Source organism: Elephantulus edwardii, unplaced genomic scaffold (assembly GCF_000299155.1).
Source record: "Elephantulus edwardii isolate Elephantulus edwardi_28Jun2011 unplaced genomic scaffold, EleEdw1.0 scaffold00117, whole genome shotgun sequence".
Lineage (NCBI taxonomy): Eukaryota > Metazoa > Chordata > Mammalia > Macroscelidea > Macroscelididae > Elephantulus > Elephantulus edwardii.
In genome coordinates, this window is record NW_006399867.1 from 6,724,731 (window position 1) to 6,744,264 (window position 19,534).

The 19,534-nt window shown below is 44.6% G+C and overlaps 1 protein-coding gene across 1 annotated transcript in view; it reads right to left on the reverse strand.

Moving 5' to 3' along the window:
• LOC102867320 (chromosome unknown open reading frame, human C16orf62) overlaps positions 1-19,534 on the reverse strand; it is a 168,633-nt gene that overhangs the window by 107,197 nt on the left and 41,902 nt on the right. Inside the window, exons 8-11 of the mRNA XM_006892659.1 lie at positions 18,276-18,335; positions 8,148-8,244; positions 7,502-7,549; positions 4,871-4,964 (exon numbers count right to left, since the gene is read on the reverse strand). Of these exons, the coding sequence (XP_006892721.1) occupies positions 4,871-4,964; positions 7,502-7,549; positions 8,148-8,244; positions 18,276-18,335 (299 nt within the window). The remainder of the gene's footprint in view (positions 1-4,870; positions 4,965-7,501; positions 7,550-8,147; positions 8,245-18,275; positions 18,336-19,534) is intronic.

Genomic DNA, 19,534 nt, shown 5'->3' on the forward strand with positions numbered 1-19,534 from the left:
TTCCTCCTTCAGAGCAGCTGATAGATTTGAACTGCATGCCTTTGAATTGGCAGCACAGCTCCTTACCCAGAAGGCTACCACTTGTGTGGGTGTATACGCATGCATGCTATTGACTATGACACACAGTAACTCTATGAAAATCAAATCTGAGCCGTGCCCTATCCTGCACCATGCTCATCACCTCCGATAGCCCCAAGCCCACTGTTACAGTCACTGTGTCAATGCATTTCACTGAAGCGCCTCCTCTCTTTCTCTGACCCCTCTCAGGTTTCCCAGCAAGCCAGCTTTTTCCAAGGAGTGGCCCTGCCTGTGAACATGCACCAAGTTCTGTGAGACAAAGTCACCATGCTTGCCTCTAGGGAGCACTCTGTCTGTACCTTCTCCAAAACAGATTTGTTATGGAAAGAAACACAGGAATACAGAAAGAGAATTTTTACTTTCTGCATATCTGCCTTCTGATGCAATAAACGTATACTGCTTCTATCCCAACAACCAGAGCTCTAAAATGAAAATAAACAGGAAACACAAAACGGGCAGCATTTACAGGAGTCATCTTTGTAATCAGCCAGAGGTAGCAACAGTACTTCTGAACAGATGACCAAGAGAACAAATCAATACAAGAGGAAGGAGGAATGTGCTCTCCCCGGGCTGTGTACACGACAGTCCCTCTCAGTCTATGAAGCCAGAAACGCACATGCGGTTAAATTTTTAGATGAGCAAAACGCTTGTGGTATGTTAAGAATAGGCTGAGCTCTCAGATATCCTGCTACCACGGCTGTGCTATTAAAAGTTCCATGGGCTCATCCTTTGCTGACCGGTCATGGAAATGTATACGTATTATCAAGGCAAACCTGAAGCATATCAGTGCTCTCATCCACTGGTTCTTGCATTCAAGATCCAGAGTATAAACTGTTCGTGGAAGACAGGCAATGTTTAAGCCCTCAACTATTAGCCAACAGGACAGTGGTTCAGACCCACCAAGTGTTCCAGGAAAGAAAAGGCCTGGCAATCGGCTCCCATAAAGACTGCAGCCTAGGGAGTTCTCGGGGGGCAGTTCTACTCTGTCTGGCAGGGTACCTAAAAGAACAAGAGGCCACCCCACAGAAAAGGTGGGCACAATACTGGGAACTGATGGGAAAGCACAAGCTTTTGGAGGGGAGTTCATACATTTAGAACAAGCCACCCTGACTCTCCTGCAGCTGAGCTCCCGGGTACATCCTGGGTCCACGTGGCCCTTTCACCAACGCAACACAACGCGTGATTTGATGCGGGTTTTCTGCTTAGTCTTTGGTAACTGATTAGGTAGAACAACGACAACATGATGTGTCTGTGGCCCCCGAAGGGGACTTACAGCTGGCTAATAATCTAAATAAGGTTCATGAAGGAGGTTGAACCAGCTCTAACTCATAGTGGCCCAATGCACAGCAGATCTGAACCTGTGAGTCCAGCTCCCACCTGGTTCTGACTTGAATGCAAGGAGTTGAACTGAGCTGTAAAATGAAAGATCCAGTGTGAAAAGCAATGTATAGAAACTTTGTAAATAAACCAGTATAAAATAAAAAATTTTTTAAAAAGACATTTTTAAAAAAATGGCAGAACCAAAAGAGCTTTTTTATGAGTCTTCAAAATGACATCTTTGTCTTTTAATTTTTTCCTTTTTTTATTTATTCATTGTTGTACATTTTCTGTCCTCCTTCTCTCCCCTTCCACTAGCCCCCAACCACAATGCCGCCCGATTCCAAACTGTTCCCATACAGCTCTGTAGCTGCTGGTAAAGAAGTTTCAAGGACAAGAACACAGATTAAAAAGCTACCCACAACAACCTTCCGGCCCACTCGCACTGTGTGCTGGTTCTATTGTCTCTCTTCCACTTAATCATATCTTAGAAAAGGCAATAATTATCTGTTAGGCAGCAGCAATGAGAGACCCAGTGGACAAGCAGGGGAGATGCACTGAGGGGGCCTTGACTTAAGAGTTAATCATACTTTCCTTTAATAAACAGCTTCGAAGTCCCCCCACGCCCTACCCACTCGCTGCCTTTGTGTTTTGTTTATCTCTCCCCATCAAGCCAAATGAGCAGCTTGGAAATCTGTTTTGGGTCTTCACGATTTCTACCCCGAGTGGCAAGCAGGATTCGCTCACCATTTCCATCTGCTCTTTCTGCCTGCCTGCCATGCATTCATTCCCATTGTTCCCCAAACCTTCCTCTTAGACCATGAGGCCTTTGATAACACTGGAATCATCCACTCGGTGGGCACATGACCCAGGGGTGAGAAATGGCACAGGTCTCATCAATTCCACGACACCCCATGGCTTCAGAGACCAGGCTAGGGATGGGCAAGGGAGGCCATGTCGTCCCCTGAGAACCAGCCCTGACAATGGGGGTTGGAATGATGAACTGGAGAAAAGGTGCTCTCCCCGCCACTGGGGTTGCTAAATTGATGGGACGTTAAGCATGGAGCTGCTGTGAACCACCACGTGGAAAGAGCAAGTCACAGGATGAAATCAAGCAAGAGGCAAGCCCAGCTGAGCAACGGAGAATGGGGGTGACTCTCAGTAACACCCTGAGGCCCTGTATCTATCCTCACCTGCACCACCCCTGGATTCTTCAAACACATCAACTACCCATTCACGGCCATTGAGCCAAAACTGACTCGTAGCTGACCTCCAGTGGGTTTGGGGAAGTTATATATCACATAGAGAGAGAGGCGACTGTCCATGTTTCTCCAGAATCTGGTGGATTTGAACAACCAGTGAGGTGTCATCTCTGAGTGAGCACGCAACTCCCGACAGACTATGCTGAAAGAGCCAATAATCCCTGCCTTTTCTCCCTCTGCACAAAATACTGAGCACTGGGGTTTCGCCACCTGAAACTGAAAGATGCTTTCTTTCCGAACTCACAGGATTGCAAGAGCCAGAATCCCTTCTTTTTGAAGTGTCAAAAAGACTCTTCCTCACTACCCTACGAGAATAGCTGCATTACATGAACCAACAACAGTGATTTCAGCAGACAGAGCTCTGCCTGTAGCACGTCTTCTGGGATGACGTCTACTTTGTCCCTGTGTTTTAAAGCTGCACTTGCCTCTTAAAGGCACTTAACATACAATGGATCTTGCCTTTTCCCTAGCTCAGGGACCTTACTTTAAAACCCTTTGAACTAAACAGGTTTGCAAAGAACGGACTTTCCTGCCCCCATTTCTCCTTTACACAGCCACAATCATATTCATATAACACAAAACCCAAAACTCACTGGCATTAAGGAGGAACAGATTCGGAGTTGATCTGCCAGCAAGTTTTCAGAGGCTGTAAATTGCATGGGAGGAGACTGTCCATTATTTCTCCCATGGAGCTGCTGGTGGATTCGAACCATCAAAGATGTACCACCTTTGGGTTAGAACGGATTCTACTCTACCAGGATAAAGATAACAGTGGCAGCCCAGTAGACTCAAATATCCAACCTTTCGAATAGCAGTTAACTGCCTGTGTCACACAGGAACTCCAAAGGTGGGGTAAGAACCCCTCAAAGGGAAGGGTGCTGTGGGGACTAGTGAGGAGAATACCCCCTGAATCAACACAGGAAAGCTAGCAGAGACAAAGAGAAGGAAAAGGCTGTACTCTCAAGGGAGTGCACTTTTCATACTAAAACTTACGACTTGTCTGTGGGAGGTTCAGGGAGCTTTTAAAGGAAAAAGGCCGAGTGATTTCTGAGTAGCACCGTGCCCGGATCAGACAGGCGGACGGCCAGAAAGCTGCAGTGCAATGAACGTGGAGCCTGTAAGCCCCACAACACCTCTCCTTCGTCAGCCCTCACGCTTGGTGTTTGGGGACGAAGCGCTAACAACACAGACAAACCCGGACACTGGGAAAGCAGGCCTGCAGTCCGTGAGAACCAGCCTCTCCACTGGAGGGCCCTGGGAGCCCCGACTGGTTCTTCTTCCCCACAGAGAACCGTGAAACAATTAATTCTGAAAACCAGTTCATTTGTCAGAAGATGACCTTAAACAGTCCCCCCTAATTAGGCTGAGTTGGTCTACTTTAAAATTAATTTAAAAAAAAAAAAAGAAATCTTCCAGTTCTACTTTCTGTGGAAGAGCCGTGCTCTAAAATTAGCAGCTAATAAAGTCCTTTTCTCAGAGACATCAGAAGGGGCTGGGAAGGAGGCTGAGTGAGTCCTGACGGAGACGGGACATGGGTCTCTGACAGGACACAGGCCTCTGACAACACATGCCCTACGATGGGACAGGGGCCTCTAATGAGTCAAGGACCTCTGACGGGACACAGGTTTCTGACAACACATGGTCTACAATGGGACAGGGGCCTCTGATGGGACAAGGGCCTCTGAATGGATAGCAGCTTCTGACAGGAAATGAACCTCTGATGGGACATGCCCTCTGACATGACAGGAGCCTCTGACAGAACATGGACCTCTGAGGGGCACACGTCTCAGATGGGCCTGGGGCCTCTGATGAGATATGGGCCTCTTGATAGGACAAGCTCTCTGACAGGACATGAACCTCTGAGGGGATACAGGTCTCTAACTTTGATGACACATGCTTTCTAATGGAAAACAGTTCTCTGACAGGACATGGGCTCTGACAGGACATAGGCTTCTAATGCAATAGGGGTTTCTGACAGAACAAGCCCTGACAAGACATGAGAGAACATGAGCCTCTGGCAGGACATGGGCCTTTGATGGGATACAGGTCTCTGATGGGACATGCCCTCTGACAGGACAGGACATGCCCTCTGATGGGACACAGCCTTCTGAGGGGATATGGGTCTCTGACTTTGATGAGACATGTCCTCTAATAGGACAGGGGGCCACTGACAGGACACGGACCTCTGACATCCGGATCCTACAGGGACTTACCCTACACAGGTAGGCCCTGGCGTACACAGACACCAGTGGGTCTCCAATCCCTCGAATCATGCAGGTTAGTCTCGGGAGACATTCTGAAATCCCCCTGTTGGGACAGAGAAAGGGCAGCATCACCAGATGTTAGAATCCATTGCGCTTTCATTTTCTTTTTTTTCAGTAGTGATCAAGCTGAACTTCTGCCACTTAGAGAAAAAAGAAATGCAACGTCAGAACTACCCAAAACCTGCCTTTCTCGGCAGTTTGTGCATTTAATGACTCATCTGCACATCTGCTCAGTGCTGTGGGCCAACCTGTCCTCTCTGCCTCCCTGCGGTCTCGTTTGTCTTAACAATCCCAACCGTCTTTGTCCTCCAACCATGTCCCAGTTAACTCAGCATCTCTTGAACCTCTCTCAGAGTGTTCTCATTTTCTGTGTGCCTCTGATGCTGATTTATGGTCCTTTTCATCAGCCCTCCATCAGGCTGGTAAACCCCCACGCCAGCATAAACGATGAGTGTGAGTCCTGACTTACTTCGCTATGAGAGACATGCCTGTGGATATCCACCCCACACGACCAGCTGGGGAGGCAAAACAACTGTTTCGGGAATGACGCCATCCCCTAATCTATACAAGGCAGCCCTTCGCCTGGAGTTAATGCATTTGCAGTAAATTCGAAATCAAATCCAACTATGTTCTCTGTGGTGTCCATCTCTGGCTTCCAGAAGTTTATCATCTTGTCACCCATCAGGACTTGGAATTTTCCTGGCTCTGTAGAAAGTAGATGTAGTATGACCCGATTCTATCACTTTCTAGAACAACCCAGAGTGGACCGGGGGTCAGATGACCTCAGCATCATCATTTTTATCATCTTCAGGAGGAGCAGCTAACCCCAGTGTACAGTCTCAAGGCAGCCTCTGAAGCTCAGTGGAGGTCCCCCTCCACTTCTCAGCATCACACTCTCAAAGGAGGAGCCCAAGGCAAAGTCGAGTGAAATCCCCAGCTCACCACTGTGCAGCAGGTAAGAGGCAGAGTCAGGTTCAAGGCTGGCCACCTGAGCTGCTTCACCTCTCCAAGCTGGGCCTTTCTTCTCAGTTACATGGTGGTAAAGAGGTTGTCTCTACTTGATTTCGTTTCCACAATCATTTAAATGGGGAAAAAAATGCATGGAAGATGCTTAATACTACACCTGATTCACAGTAAGCACTTAGTAATTCAACCAGGAGGCTGGTCTGAGAAGAAATGCTACATCAGGATTGGAGGAAGGCTTGCCAACAACCCACGTTATGCAGATGGCATAATCTTGCACGCCAAAACGGAGGAGGATCTGAACCATTTGCTGCAGAAGGTCAAAGGCTGTAGTCTTCAATATGGATTGAAGGTCAACATCAAGAAGACAAAGATTCCCACTGCTGGGCCGATTGGCAGCATCATGATAGGTGGTGAAGAGACTGAGACTGTTAACAACTTCAACCTGCTCAGCAGGAGAGGCATCCACTTCCTAAACCACATGCCTCCGGAAACTCTGTGAACTTTGATCAACGTCGATAGTTGTAGAGGGGCTTCAGGCCTTTTGTTCACAGGGTCGCTATGAGTCGTACTCGACTCAAAAGCAATCACAACAACAACACAGATCCACAATCAACACTCTTAGCACCAACAGTCAGGAAATCAAAAGACAAATTGCACTGGGGAATTCTGCTATCAGGGACCTCTCCTGAATGCTGAAGACAACTGTGTGTGTGATCCAGGCCATGGTCTTCACAATAACTTGCTGTGTATCAGAGAGCTGAACAATGACTAAGGTTGACAGAAGAATCGACGCATTTGAATTGTGGTGCTGGAGAAGAGTACTGAACATACCATGGACTGCTAAGAGAACAAAAAGGTCTGTCTTGGAGAAGGTGAAACCAGTATGCTCCTTGGAGGTAAGGATTTTGAAACTCCATCTGACATACTTTGGGGCATGTTGCCAGAAGGGACTAGTCTCTGGAGAAGGACGTCATGCTCGGCAGGGTGGATGGAGGGAGAGCACAGGAGAGGAAGACCCTGGATGAGATAGACTGACACAGTGACTGTGGTAACGGGGGCAGGTGTGTTAGAGAAAATGAGACTGGTTCAGGACAGAGCAAGGTTCAGAGCTACTGTGCACAGGGTCGCTATGAGACACAAGAAACTCAAAAACACGTAACAACAAGAACATCATATTGCCACTACACATGCTCCTCATTCGTCAACATGGTTAGGCTCCAAAGGCCAGGTCCTTATGTGAAAATCAGCACGACCCATAAATGGAAAGACTAGGTTACAAAACGGAGGATGGTTACATCGTGGCATAACTGCCGAATCACGTCATTACATAGCTACCAAGTCTGAGAACCAGGGTCGGCTGAATTGACACATAACCTTCAACATCACAGCCAGTGTTACTTTTGTCTTGCACTTGAGTGGTATTTAATCCCAGACATGCATTGTTAATGCACGATACAGTCAGACAGCAGAAGTTTCTTCACTATCGCTGTGAATGTGAAATGACAGATAATAAAACAGTTGATAAGTGAGGATGTGGTGTATTATCTATCTGTTTATGTGCATTAGCATTGCAGAAATTATACATTTTGAGACATTTTTTAAAACGAGTCTTACGTTTTCGAGAGGAACTTGTTGCACTTCAAGATGGATGCTTCCACATAGCTACAAAAATGTTTCGTTAAGGGAGACATTTTCCACATGGTCCATCCCCTAAGGAGAAGACAGTAAACTCTGCCATCGACAGAATCGGGCACGTCTTCAAAAGGGAGGCGGCTACGACAGCCCTCAACGATGCCGAGAATTTGGTGAGCAGTGGCTTGTGGTTCAGTGTTTGTTTTTGAGGTTCCACACTTATTCAAAATAAATTCTGGGACACGTTACATGCTGCTTCATGGCTGTACTCTGAAATGCAAGCAGGACACTGCACATTTCTAATCAAGGCTTTATGGGGAAATAATGAACGATGATGAGTAACGAAGGTTTGGTTTCTGAAGCAAATTCTCTGCTCTTCTATACTGACCTGGTTCAAGAGCTTAGAATCAGAGAAAAGCTATCACTATGAAGAATTTTAATTGAGAAAGACATGGCATTACATATAAAGTTAAAAAAGAGAGAGAGAACCCATTTTGAGAATGAACACTCCCCACACTGCTGGCTCTGGGTATCCAAGTTGGTGGTTACACGGTCTAAGGGTGCTCCCAGAGTGACCCCCACGTGGCTTCAATTACCCATGCAACTCGTTCGGCCAATAAAAGGATACAATCTCGGAATGAGTTCCCGGATGGAAGCAATCTTGAAAAACCAATTGAGGCAGGTTTCTTTGGCCGTGTCATTTACATTCTCCGGAGAAAAGTGATCTGTAACACAGAGACAGTGGCCATCAGCGTACCTAATTCTCGAGATCTGTGCCAGTTGCTGGGAGGCCTGGGAACAGGAAAGCATCACCGCTGGACAGAGCAAGGAATCCGCATTCCTTGCTCAGATGGCTCTCCTTCCGAGACGGTTATGATTACCAGGAAACAATCAAGATGACAAGGACGGCTGTACTCAGTGGCTTTCTCAGCATCAGGCGCTGACCACTGCTCTTGACAGATGTTAGCTGAGCCGATCCCCAAGAGCTACAGCATGTATTTCATTACCCTCTTTTATAGAGACGGGCAGCTCAGGTGGTCTAGTGGGTAGAGAATGGGCTGACAGTGCAAAGGTGGGGGTGGTTTGAATCCACCAGTGATCCCTAGAATGAAAGATGGGCCATCTCTCTTTTCGTGTCATTTACAGCCTCTGAAAATCAACTGGATGGTCTGCTGTGGGTCAGTTCTGACTCCATGGCAATGAGTCTGAGGGGTTTTTGAGTTTATACAGGCAGAGACCAAGACATGGAGAAGCTTAGCAACCTTCCTCGGGCATAATGCAGCCCGAGATGGAATCCAACCCCAGGTAGTCTGGTTTTAGTACCTGCTGTTAACCACTGGCAGTAGTATAACCCTGAGGTTCTTGGAACATGTACAGATAAGGATTCTAATATACACAGAGAATCTTCAACCCTAACATGAAAAGTAACCGAAGCATCAACTTAACCTTCACATGAACCAAACAGAGGAAAGCAAGGCCCTGGGCTATGGAACTAGAGTCCAGTGAACAATACTGAGACTCAGACAGCAGTCACTTGGTGACAAATTGGGTCAGCTTTTCTTATTATTTGTTCTTTTTTTGTAACAGGACTGTCATTTCTCTGCTGAGCAAATGGACATCTCTGCAGCTAGGGGTAACTTTGTGACCAAGTTCTGGTGCCAGAATGGAAGCAGAAGTACAACTTTTAGGAAATGTCCTTGAAGGAAGGAAACTACTCTCCTTCACCCTCTTTCAATTCCTGCTAGCTGGAATGAGCACGTGATGGCTGGAGCTTGGCAGCCACCTTGGGCCACGAGAAAAACAAGAGCCGTCAGGGTGTATGGCATCATGACTGGCTGTTTCACCAGCTCTGAGTATTGTTATTTTGAGTTTTTGGTCATTGGCTCACTTGGTCTAATCCTGACACATACCTTAATAAGGAATAAAAAAGAATGCAGAAAAATGAAACACACCAAAATCAAGATGGCCACTTTTGAATTTTCATGTAGAAATGAAAAGTATTTCTTTTTTAAAAAAATTATTTCTTCTAACTAATTTTCTTTTAAAATATTAGAGTCAACAACTCTAGTGTCTTGGTCAGCGGGGCGATGAGCTGCTGCTCAAAAGCGTGGAGTCCATCCCACCATCTGAGTGTTTCACAACTCAACACTTCAATGTAATAAGGGGCATTTTAACTATATTTCATACAGCAAGATGAATAAACAGGTTCATCCCAGAGAGGGTGAAACCAGGCTGCTCCTTGGAGACAACGATTCTGAAGCTCAAAATACCAGCAGAATCAGCAAGAAAAAAAAAAGAAATCGTTGTAAGCACTGGAGGAGTTCAGCACAGACACTCACCCCAACTGCAGATATTTTGCTACTGCAGTCTCAAGTCTTTATCTATTTTCAGATGTCCTGGCAAACTGGATTTGCGCAAGAACCACTCACGTGCCGTTTTCAAAAGGCCAGGAAGTGATCATTCTCCTCTTCTTGGTGCAACCTTTTGGTTGGCAGCCCAGTGTTTAATCCACTGTCTCCTACCAGGTCTCCTTTTCCCACTACCCACACGAGAAACAAACCCACAGCCATGGATCTGCATGCGACTCACGGTGACCACACAGGACACGTTAGAAATGGGCACCAGACCTTCAAGCCTGTACATCTTATGATGCTGTGATCTCATCTTTATCTTGTAGGTGGTAGTGGTGGTTGTTGATGTGCTGTCAAGTCAGAACTAGCCCACAGCTGACCCTCCAGCAGGTTTTCTAAGGCAGTAAATCACACAGGAGGAAACCACACCTCTTTGTCCCATGGAGCAGCTGGCGGGTCCGAGCTACCTGTCTTTTGTCTTTAATATTCCTTTTTAAAAATTTTTTTTAAAAAATTTAAAATTTTACACACACACACACACACACACAAATAATAAAATAAAATTTAAGGGAGCTCTGGTGGCCTAGGGCAAGAAGCTGCACTGCAGTCCCAAAGGTGTGTGGTTCAAATCCACCAGATGCTCCGCTGAAGAAGGTGCAGCAGTCTCCTCTTGTACCAGTTGGATCTGATTCAACGGCACACACACACAAATTTTTTTTTTAAAAGTTAAATTTTTTTTTTAATTTCTTTACTATTTTTTTTCCTATCCTCCCTCAAACAGCCCTCTTCAAACTGCTTGTCTTTGAGATGGCAGTGTAGCTCCTTACCATGAGACCACCAGAGCGTCAACCTCATGGTTAACAGCCACTCTAGCCACAGCCCCACCAGTGATCCTGCACACCACACGACACCACCCAGGACTCCTAAAATACTCCATTTCTGTATTTCACTTGCTCTACTCAAATTTCTTAAGAATTAGGAGTACAGTTCTAGGATCTGGCGACACAGCCGTGTGTAAGACAGATGCCGTCCTCAGGAGACTTCCATTCCAGTGGGCGAAGACAAATGATCAACAGAAGAACAACAAGCAAACAAATAAGATCATGTCCAGTAGCATGCAACACTGTGAAAGATCCACAACCAGACGTCGGTGGTGGGATTACAAAATGTCAAGTCAGACTCAACTCCTAGCTGACCGTTCAGTGGGTTTTCAGAGGCTGTAAATCACACAGGAAGGAACTGGCCAACTTTCTCCCACAGGGCAGTTGATGGATTCAAACCACGAGCCTTTGGGTTGGCAGTCCAGCTCCTTACCACGAGGCTATCAGAGCTACCAGGGCTGAGGGGTGATGTTAGTGGTGGCAGGGGCTCAATAGATAGGGTGACGGTCAGGAAACGCTGCTACAGAAAGGGGCATTTTGAGCTGAGCCCTGATTTACACAAAGGAGCCAGCCATGGTTAGATGTAGAGGAAGAGTATTCCAGGAGAAGAAACAAGTGCAGACGCACTAGGGTAAGAATGACCTCAGCGTGGTCTAAGAACAACACAGCAACGTGGTGAGCAAGAAGGGGACGGTCAGGGGGTGAACGCAGGGCGGCAGCCTCAGCGAGGCTCTTGAGGGTTTTCCTAAATGCACCAGGACCCACTGAAGGGCTCTGAGCAGAAGCATGACAGGACATGACGTGGCATGATGCAATTGATACTTGAGCACCTGGGCTGCTCCGTGGGGAATAAATTCAGAATTAGGAAATCAATTCAGAAGAGACTCTGATGCAACAAAAAGCAGAGATTTCTCTCCCATTTCCTACTTCCTCTGTTTCTTCATGGTGCTTTTTTCATCCCCAACCCTAATTATTGCAGGAGAGGAGAGGAGGCCAGTGAGTCCAATTCTCTCCACTATCTTCTCCCTAGCACAAGTTTTCTTTAGATGACCATTCTAACAGGGTTGTCCTCTTGGCTCATATGTGCTTGAAAGGCCAGGTCAATAAATAAAACAAAACATACTAAACTCATTGTCACTGAGTCAATCCAACTCATGGCAAAGATTTCCAAAGCTACAAATCCCTTTGGGGGGGGGGGAATCATGAACGATAACTGAACAAGAAAAGTCAAGAGTCAAATCCCTAGAGAGACTGAACAGTGAGCCCTTTCAGAAACAAGAGAATGGATCCTTGCCAGGGCTGAGGGGCATGATACACATTCAAACTGGCAGATTCAGTTGTTCCTTTAAGCTGGGCAGTGCTGTTTCAGACTCTGCCATTCAAGATCTTTGGTTGCTGCTATGAAATGTGAATATTGCCCTTGTTCTCCGAAAGGAAGATTATGCAGAGCTCTGACCTGTAAGATTTTTCCCATTCCAAACATTATTCCCGTTCACATAATCTTTTAAAAATAGTCTCATTTTTTAATACACACTTTGAGAACATTAACTGAGGTTCAATAATATCATTAATTACAATGTCTGATCAATTCATATTGTATACTAAGGCTGTAAATCTTCATGGGCAGAGAATGCCTCATCTTTCTTGTATGGAGTGCCTGGTGAGCATCTAACTGCCAATCTGTTGGCTAGGAGTTCAACACTCAACCGACTACACCACCAGGGCTCTGCTTTCTTGAGTGCAGCCTACAGCATCCCAGGGGAAAAGGGAAGATGAAAAATGCAAGCAATTCATGGTATGAACCAAAATACATATACACTCCCGTCATTTCACCCCAAATGGAAAACAAAAATTATTTTATTATTCGGAGTGAATTACATCTTTAAATATATACCAGATCAAACAATGGTGGGAAGAAAAATTACCACATCTAGTAGTATGAACTTTTCATGAACCCAAAAGCCATTATATCTTTCCAACCTCATAAGAGCTGTACCTTTGTTAGCACTCCTGTAGGCAAAGACTTAAATATTAACATCAGTCAGGACTTAATTCAGATGGAAAGAATGAGTACAAAAGGCACCAGGATTTCTTTTGGTACATAATTTCTTCAGGCAGAATTCATTCTGCACAGATGTCAAAATGTTTCTTCTTTATTATAGTTAAGAGTCGTCCTCTATCTCAGTCGCAAAAGGACAAATATTGCATGGTGCACTGCTGTAAAATGGGACTGATATCAGGGTTGGGGTAAGACTGAGAAAAACTGGATAAATTGTGTATACTGCACTGAAACAGATGAGGGACTGAATAACTTAAAAGCGATGTATGGTAGGGTATTATGGTTATCACAAGAGTCCACAATTAAGGTTGCACAGTGGAATGTAGTTGGGGTAGTGGGAGGGGTGCGGGGGGATTGTGTACCAGGGAGGGAGTCTTTCTTTTACTTTTGAAAGAGAGGAGCAAACTGGGGGGCACTAGGGGGCAGGGTGGGGGAGGGCTGGGTGGGTAGAGAAGTGCAGCAATGAATGAATGGAAATCTAAATTCTCTATAAATGTTCATTAAAATTATTAAAAAAAATAAAGCAAACAAAAAAAGAGTTGTCTTCAAGTTCTTAGAAGCTTATGGGTAGCCATTCAAGGTACAATAATTAGTCTCTATTTGCGTGACACAATGGAGGAAGAAAGTTAGTCAGAAAAAGGAGGAGAATATAAATTGTGTGACTAATTGCCTTTTTTTTTCAATGAAATGGATGCTCTGCTACCATAACGGAATTGGTTGGTCAAAGATTTTATAGCGAAATCTTGATCAAAAGGGGGGAAAATGTGGAAAAGAATTTAAAAATCCTCATGTACTCCAAATTTTCTAGAATCATGGACAGTGGCTACATCCTTGGGAATTATTGTTCTAAAATAATCTTCAATCCAAAAACATCCTGTAAATCTTCTTAAAACCAAACAATAATTTAACTAGTGAAAAAGGCTACTGTAGCCAGGAAATTAAAAGACACATTGCGATGGGAAAGTCTGCTGTTAGGGACCTCTCTAAAGTACTGAAGAGCAACAGCGTCTCTCTGGAGACTAAGGTGCATCTGATACAGGCCAGGGTCTTTGCAATCACTTGTTAGGCATCAGAGAGTTGGACAATGACTAGGGAGGACAGAAGGAGAATTGATGCCTTTGAGCTGTGGTGTTAGAGAAGAGTATTGAGGGTACCATGGACTGCTAGGAAAACAAACAGATTCATCCTGGAAAGGGTTAAACCGGGTGGCTCCCTGGAGGCAAGGATTCTGAGGCTACATCTAACATACTTTGGACATGTTGCCAGGAGGGATGGGTCCTTGGAGAGGGACACCATGCTTGGTAGGGTGGAGGGACAGTGCAGGAGGGGAAGGCCCTCTATGAGATGGATTGATTCAGTGACTGGAATAATTGGGATGGAAGTGTCAGAGACAGTGTGATTGGCACAGGACAGAGCAGAGTTTAGGGCTGTTGTACTAGGGTCGCTATGAGTTGCAAGCTACTCGAGGGCACATAACAACAACAGTGAAAAAGGTTTGTTTTGAGTATGCTTTTTTAAGAACTATATTTATGGGATCAAACTGACAAGAGAACCTCAAAAGATTAGCTAGGAGGCTTAGAGGGGTATGAATTTATGTTAATGAAGGAGGAACAACTCAGAAAAGGCAGAGGTTGCAAAACTGGTGGAATAGACTCAGAGGCACTAAACTGCATGTAGAAACTGCTGGGTTGGCATATGCTTTGCTGTGTGAACTCGCAACAATACCACAACCATATTAAAACAAAAAACAACCCATAATTGTTCTTAAGCTCATCAACAATTCTGAAAAATGTCCTTCAATTCCAGTTCTTGAAATGAGAGAAATCACATGCAGCTGAAGATCTTAAGTGAAAAGGGGGGGGGGGGGAAAGCAAGCAATAATTTTCAAGAAAATGAAAGTCCAATGTGTATCCTTCAAAGTAATAAGACATTTAGGGAGAGAAAAATTTTCATGACAATAGTGCTAATTAGTGCATTTTAGAAAAGTATATGGAAATAGCCTTTTATTTTAATTTTTACAGTTTGGGTAGGGAGTACGTTATTAGTAACTTTTCCTTTACTAAAAATGTTGGCTGTATTGTCAGGGAAAACCACTCCAGAAGATGCAAACTTAAGTGTCTTTGGCAAACATAAATATTACCCAACCAAATATTGCCAGTAGGTAACACAAATATTTTAAGTGGTTATAATTACAGCGTTAGGAAGAAAGTGAAACTATATCAGAAAGTATGGGGGGGGGGGTTTGTTTTGTTTTGGGCTGTTTGTTTGTTTTTATAGAAAGTATGTTTTTTTAAAAGGACCACTGATGCCAAAGAAAATATTCATTTGGGCTTCATTCCACCTGTAAGCTAAGCTTCCTGCTGCTGGTACAGCACGTGGAGCAGACGCTCACAAGTCTCCAGATTTCCAGATTCTGAGAAAGAAAGTCTTTTCACTCAGGCTAGTCTCAGTTTATCCTCACGGCTTCAATACTTCCCAGTCTTGAGATTCCTGGAACATGGGATGAGCTGCTCAAACACATCTTCCACAGGCACCACCTAAGTCGAGCAGGCTACATACATCAGCACTAGTCAACAGATCGAGAGCTCTGGTGGCCTAAGGGGTAAAGGAGTTGCACTGCCAACCCAAAGGCATGCAGTTCAAATCCACAAGCTATGCTATGGGAGAAAGATGGGCAATCTCCTCTTATAGGATTTCCAGCCTCCGAAAACCCACTGGAGGATCAGTTATGACTCGGTGTTGACTTGATGGCCCATAAAGACCAACAGTACCCAACAGAAATAGCATTCAAGCCCCACTGCAACTTTAAATCTTGTCATAGTCATGTAAGAAAAGAAGAAAGGAACTATAAGCAATCCTAACCAAGATATCAAGAAAACTAAAGGAAGTGAATAAAACATATTACCACATTGAAAAATCATAAAAAAGCTAAAATTAAATTCAAAAATATACTTTCTTAAGCTCGATCCATCCAATTATTTTGTTAATTCAACATGTAATCCCTTGTGAAAGGTACTCAGTAATCTTTTGTTTTGTGTTAAATCTGAAATCCTGAGAATTATTTTAACACTCACTCAGCCTACGGCCACTAGGTTAACTCTAACTCACAGTGACCCCATTAGGACAGAGTAGAACTGTCCCATGGTATTTTGGAGGCTGTGATCTGTATGGAGCAGACCGCCTGGTCTTCTTCCCATGGTGCAACTGGTGGGCTCGAACCACTGATCTTTTAGTTAGCAGCCCAATGTTTTTAACTACTGCCCCACCAGGGCTCACTCTGTAACACTCCCAGGCCATCTGGGTTTGGTCTGATCACCTCTCAACTGCTCAAGAATCACAAATGGGCAATGGCCACTGTATTAGACGGCACAGGCCCAGAGCTAAGGTCAGGCCTTTCAAGAGCTTGTGTCAGGGCGATGGGCAACTTCTAGATGCATCCATACTTGGTTTATCCCTGATAAGAAGACTTCTCAGAGCTCTTCCAGCCCTTTAACCTCTACAGACTTTGCCTCTTGATTTCTCAGAAATGTGCACATTAAATGGCTCTGTGAGTGTGTGTGTATTCACTCAGGCTCACGCACACACATATATATGTACATTCTGACATGCAGTCGAGGCCACCAGCTGCTCTGTGGGAGAAGGAAGAACAATCTCCTCTTGTGAGATTAACTGCCTCTGAAAACCGGAGGGTCAGCTCTGGGGAGGTTCCGACTTAACAGTACACAACAACAACTACATACATGAATTTTATACATTGAGAGTGGCATGCAAATACACACATACATACTTAATGTGTGAGGGTACTGTTGTGGTTTGGTGCCATTCAATCAACTATGAATCACAGAGACCACATGTGACAGAACAGAAAAGTCCCATCGTGTTCTAGGTGGTACTAGTTACTTGAAAAAAGCCAGAATGCTAGGAAAGGTGAAGGATCAGAGCAAGAGAAGACAACCTTCATTCAACAAGGGAGCCCGACACTGTGCCTGTAACAACGGGCTCGAGAATAGCGAGATGGTGAACATGACGCAGAACAGGGCAGGGGTCCAATCTGTTATTCACAGAGTCACTAAGAGTCGTATTTGACCTGACAGCCCAGAACATAACCACCACCGCTCTTTTCAGTCAGCAGAATGCTTAACGGTTTACATCACCGAACTGAGGGCTTGTTGTCCCTGGTCCCCCTCTCAGTCTCCCAGGGACATGTCACTATTAGGAAGTGAGACGGTGAAGCAAGCTGGCTGCCTGAGCTCCACACAGGTAAGTCCTTGGAGCAGCAGGAAGAGATGTTAAAAGGAGGGCCAGAGGGAACAGGAGGCTGGCTGCTCAGAGTTCCCAGTGACCAGATACATCATCATTATCATTTATATGACAAAAGGAAAAAGAATTCATAATCCAGTCATCCCATTATAACCTCCTGAGGCACTAAAATGGATTGGCAATAAATTTAACACAAGCTTCACTTGAGCATTGATCGGATATTCAAAGTGCCTGTCACGACTGATTTATTTGTCATTGTTCTTTAAGACGTGCATAAAGCTGGTTTTCAGAAAGCCATTTGCTTCTAAGGAAAGAGACTGGAAATGCCACACAGCAGACGGAAATCACTCGGAGAGAACATTCAGCGGAGTCTACCGTAGCATCCCCTTCTTCTTGCAGATTCAGATGGCTTGCCCAGATCTGTAGCTGGGATTGTTTTAAATGTTTTCAGAAGCTTCCTACCAAGTCAAAAGGCAGGCATGTCAATCTACGTGCAGCACCTCTCAGGGAGAACTGAGCAGCTGGAGGGCTGGCCAGTCGCCTCTTGTGCAATTTCAAGTCTCTGGAAACCCATTAGAGGGTCAGCTATGAGTTGGTTCCAACTCTATGGCAATGGGTTTTTGGCTTTTAACACCACTGCTGGTTGTTGGACTGTGAATTAACTGAGTTATCAGGTCAAAATGCCAGCTGCTCCACAGGAGAAAGATATGGCAATCTGCTTCTGTAAAGATTTACAGCCTCAGAAACCCTACGGGGCGGCTTTGCCCTGTTCTAGAAGGCGCTCTGCTGGCACAGTGGTAAGAAGTTGCACTGCCAATCCCAAGGCATGCGGTTCAAGTCTACCAGCTGCTATGTGGGGAAAAGCCACCCTTCCGTGTGATTTACAGCCTCAGAAAATCCACCAGAGGGTCCGCTACTTTCTTGATGGCACACATAACACCACTGGGTCACTACAAGTAGGAACTAACTTAACATCAATGGACTTGGACTTTTTGGTTTAATGTTTCTTTAGGCCAATGAAATAATAAGAAATCAAACAGTAAACGCATTTCTCTAAATTTAACAAATAATTTAAAAAGAAAAGAAAAATTCTAATAAAACCACCAACAATAACTAGTGGGGGTCTCAATAACCCAATGCATTAAGCTGACATGCAATCCCCTCTCCAGGGCAGAATGGAACCATTTGAACAATTATGAAGTTACCTGGCAAGACGCTGCGGTTATCCACACACATGGAAAAGATGCGCTCATACACTAATTTTCCTGTGGAGACAAGGACATTTGGCATTAGCCTCACATCTTTCAAAAGCAAACACTAAATAAACATTTGCTAATTAGGAACAGAGATGCCAGCCCCAGGACATCCTTTATTGTGTAGTACGCCGCCACCTAGTGTCTCATTTTTAAACATGATTCCTCTTCTTTTTCGTTTTTTTAATGCGAGGCAAGAAAAGGACTATGATTTAACCTTTTGAGTCTTTGCTGAAGCACACTGTCAAAAGAAATCTCAGACTTGTCCATTTACTTACTGGAGAATAGTCCTTTTCCCCTTCCTAAGTCAGAGGGCCCACACTATCACAACCCATTTTTTTTAATTAATTACCCACAGGTTAAAAAGTAGAAAAGTCACATGAAAAACAAAAATGTGCCCATAGTCCTACAGTAACAATGAGCCAGTATCTGCTGGCATATACTCTCTCCTGTTTGCTACACTCTTCACCACTCTCTATTGCCTCTCCTCATGGGCTTCACTTATGCCTGGTCTCTTCACGCATCAGAATTTGAGATTCAACTAGAGTTTACCATTCTAGCTGCAAATTAGAAATCTTTGCCTTTGAGGACAGAGATCTGTATCTACTTGGTTCACAGATGCTGCCTCAGAACCTATGGTGGGCACACAGCATGTATTCAAGGAATTTGAGAGAAGAATGAGCACATTTTATAATTTACACATCATGGGTCTCTGTTGAAACTACTCTGTCATTGGAACACTGAAGCAGTAAGTAAATGAATGAATGTAGCTATTCTCAATAAAACTTTATTTACAGAAACAGGTGGATTTGGCCTGAGGACCAATCTGGATCCAACACAAGAAAGGTTTACTGAATATGTAGATGTCCTCTAGAATACAGTAAAAATACTCAGGAAATAAAAATTATAATCACTCATTTTCTGAATCTCCTCAAATCACCTTTAAAGTAAAAAATAGTTCCCTCTTGCTTATGTGTTTCTTCTCCCCCCCAATCCCTGAAACCCAAGGCAGTAAAAAGGAACACACTTTGTCCATATATATAAAAAGAGATAAAAAGTAATATGCCCTCTGGTCAAAGGACATGGGACTAAATGACCATCAAGAAATAGCACACCTGGAACTAAGCAAAGGAAGCCAGTCAAACGAAGCAGCACTGTCAGGAGACCTCGCTGAATGTGGAAATGTGGAAACAAGAATCATAGGGAAGAAA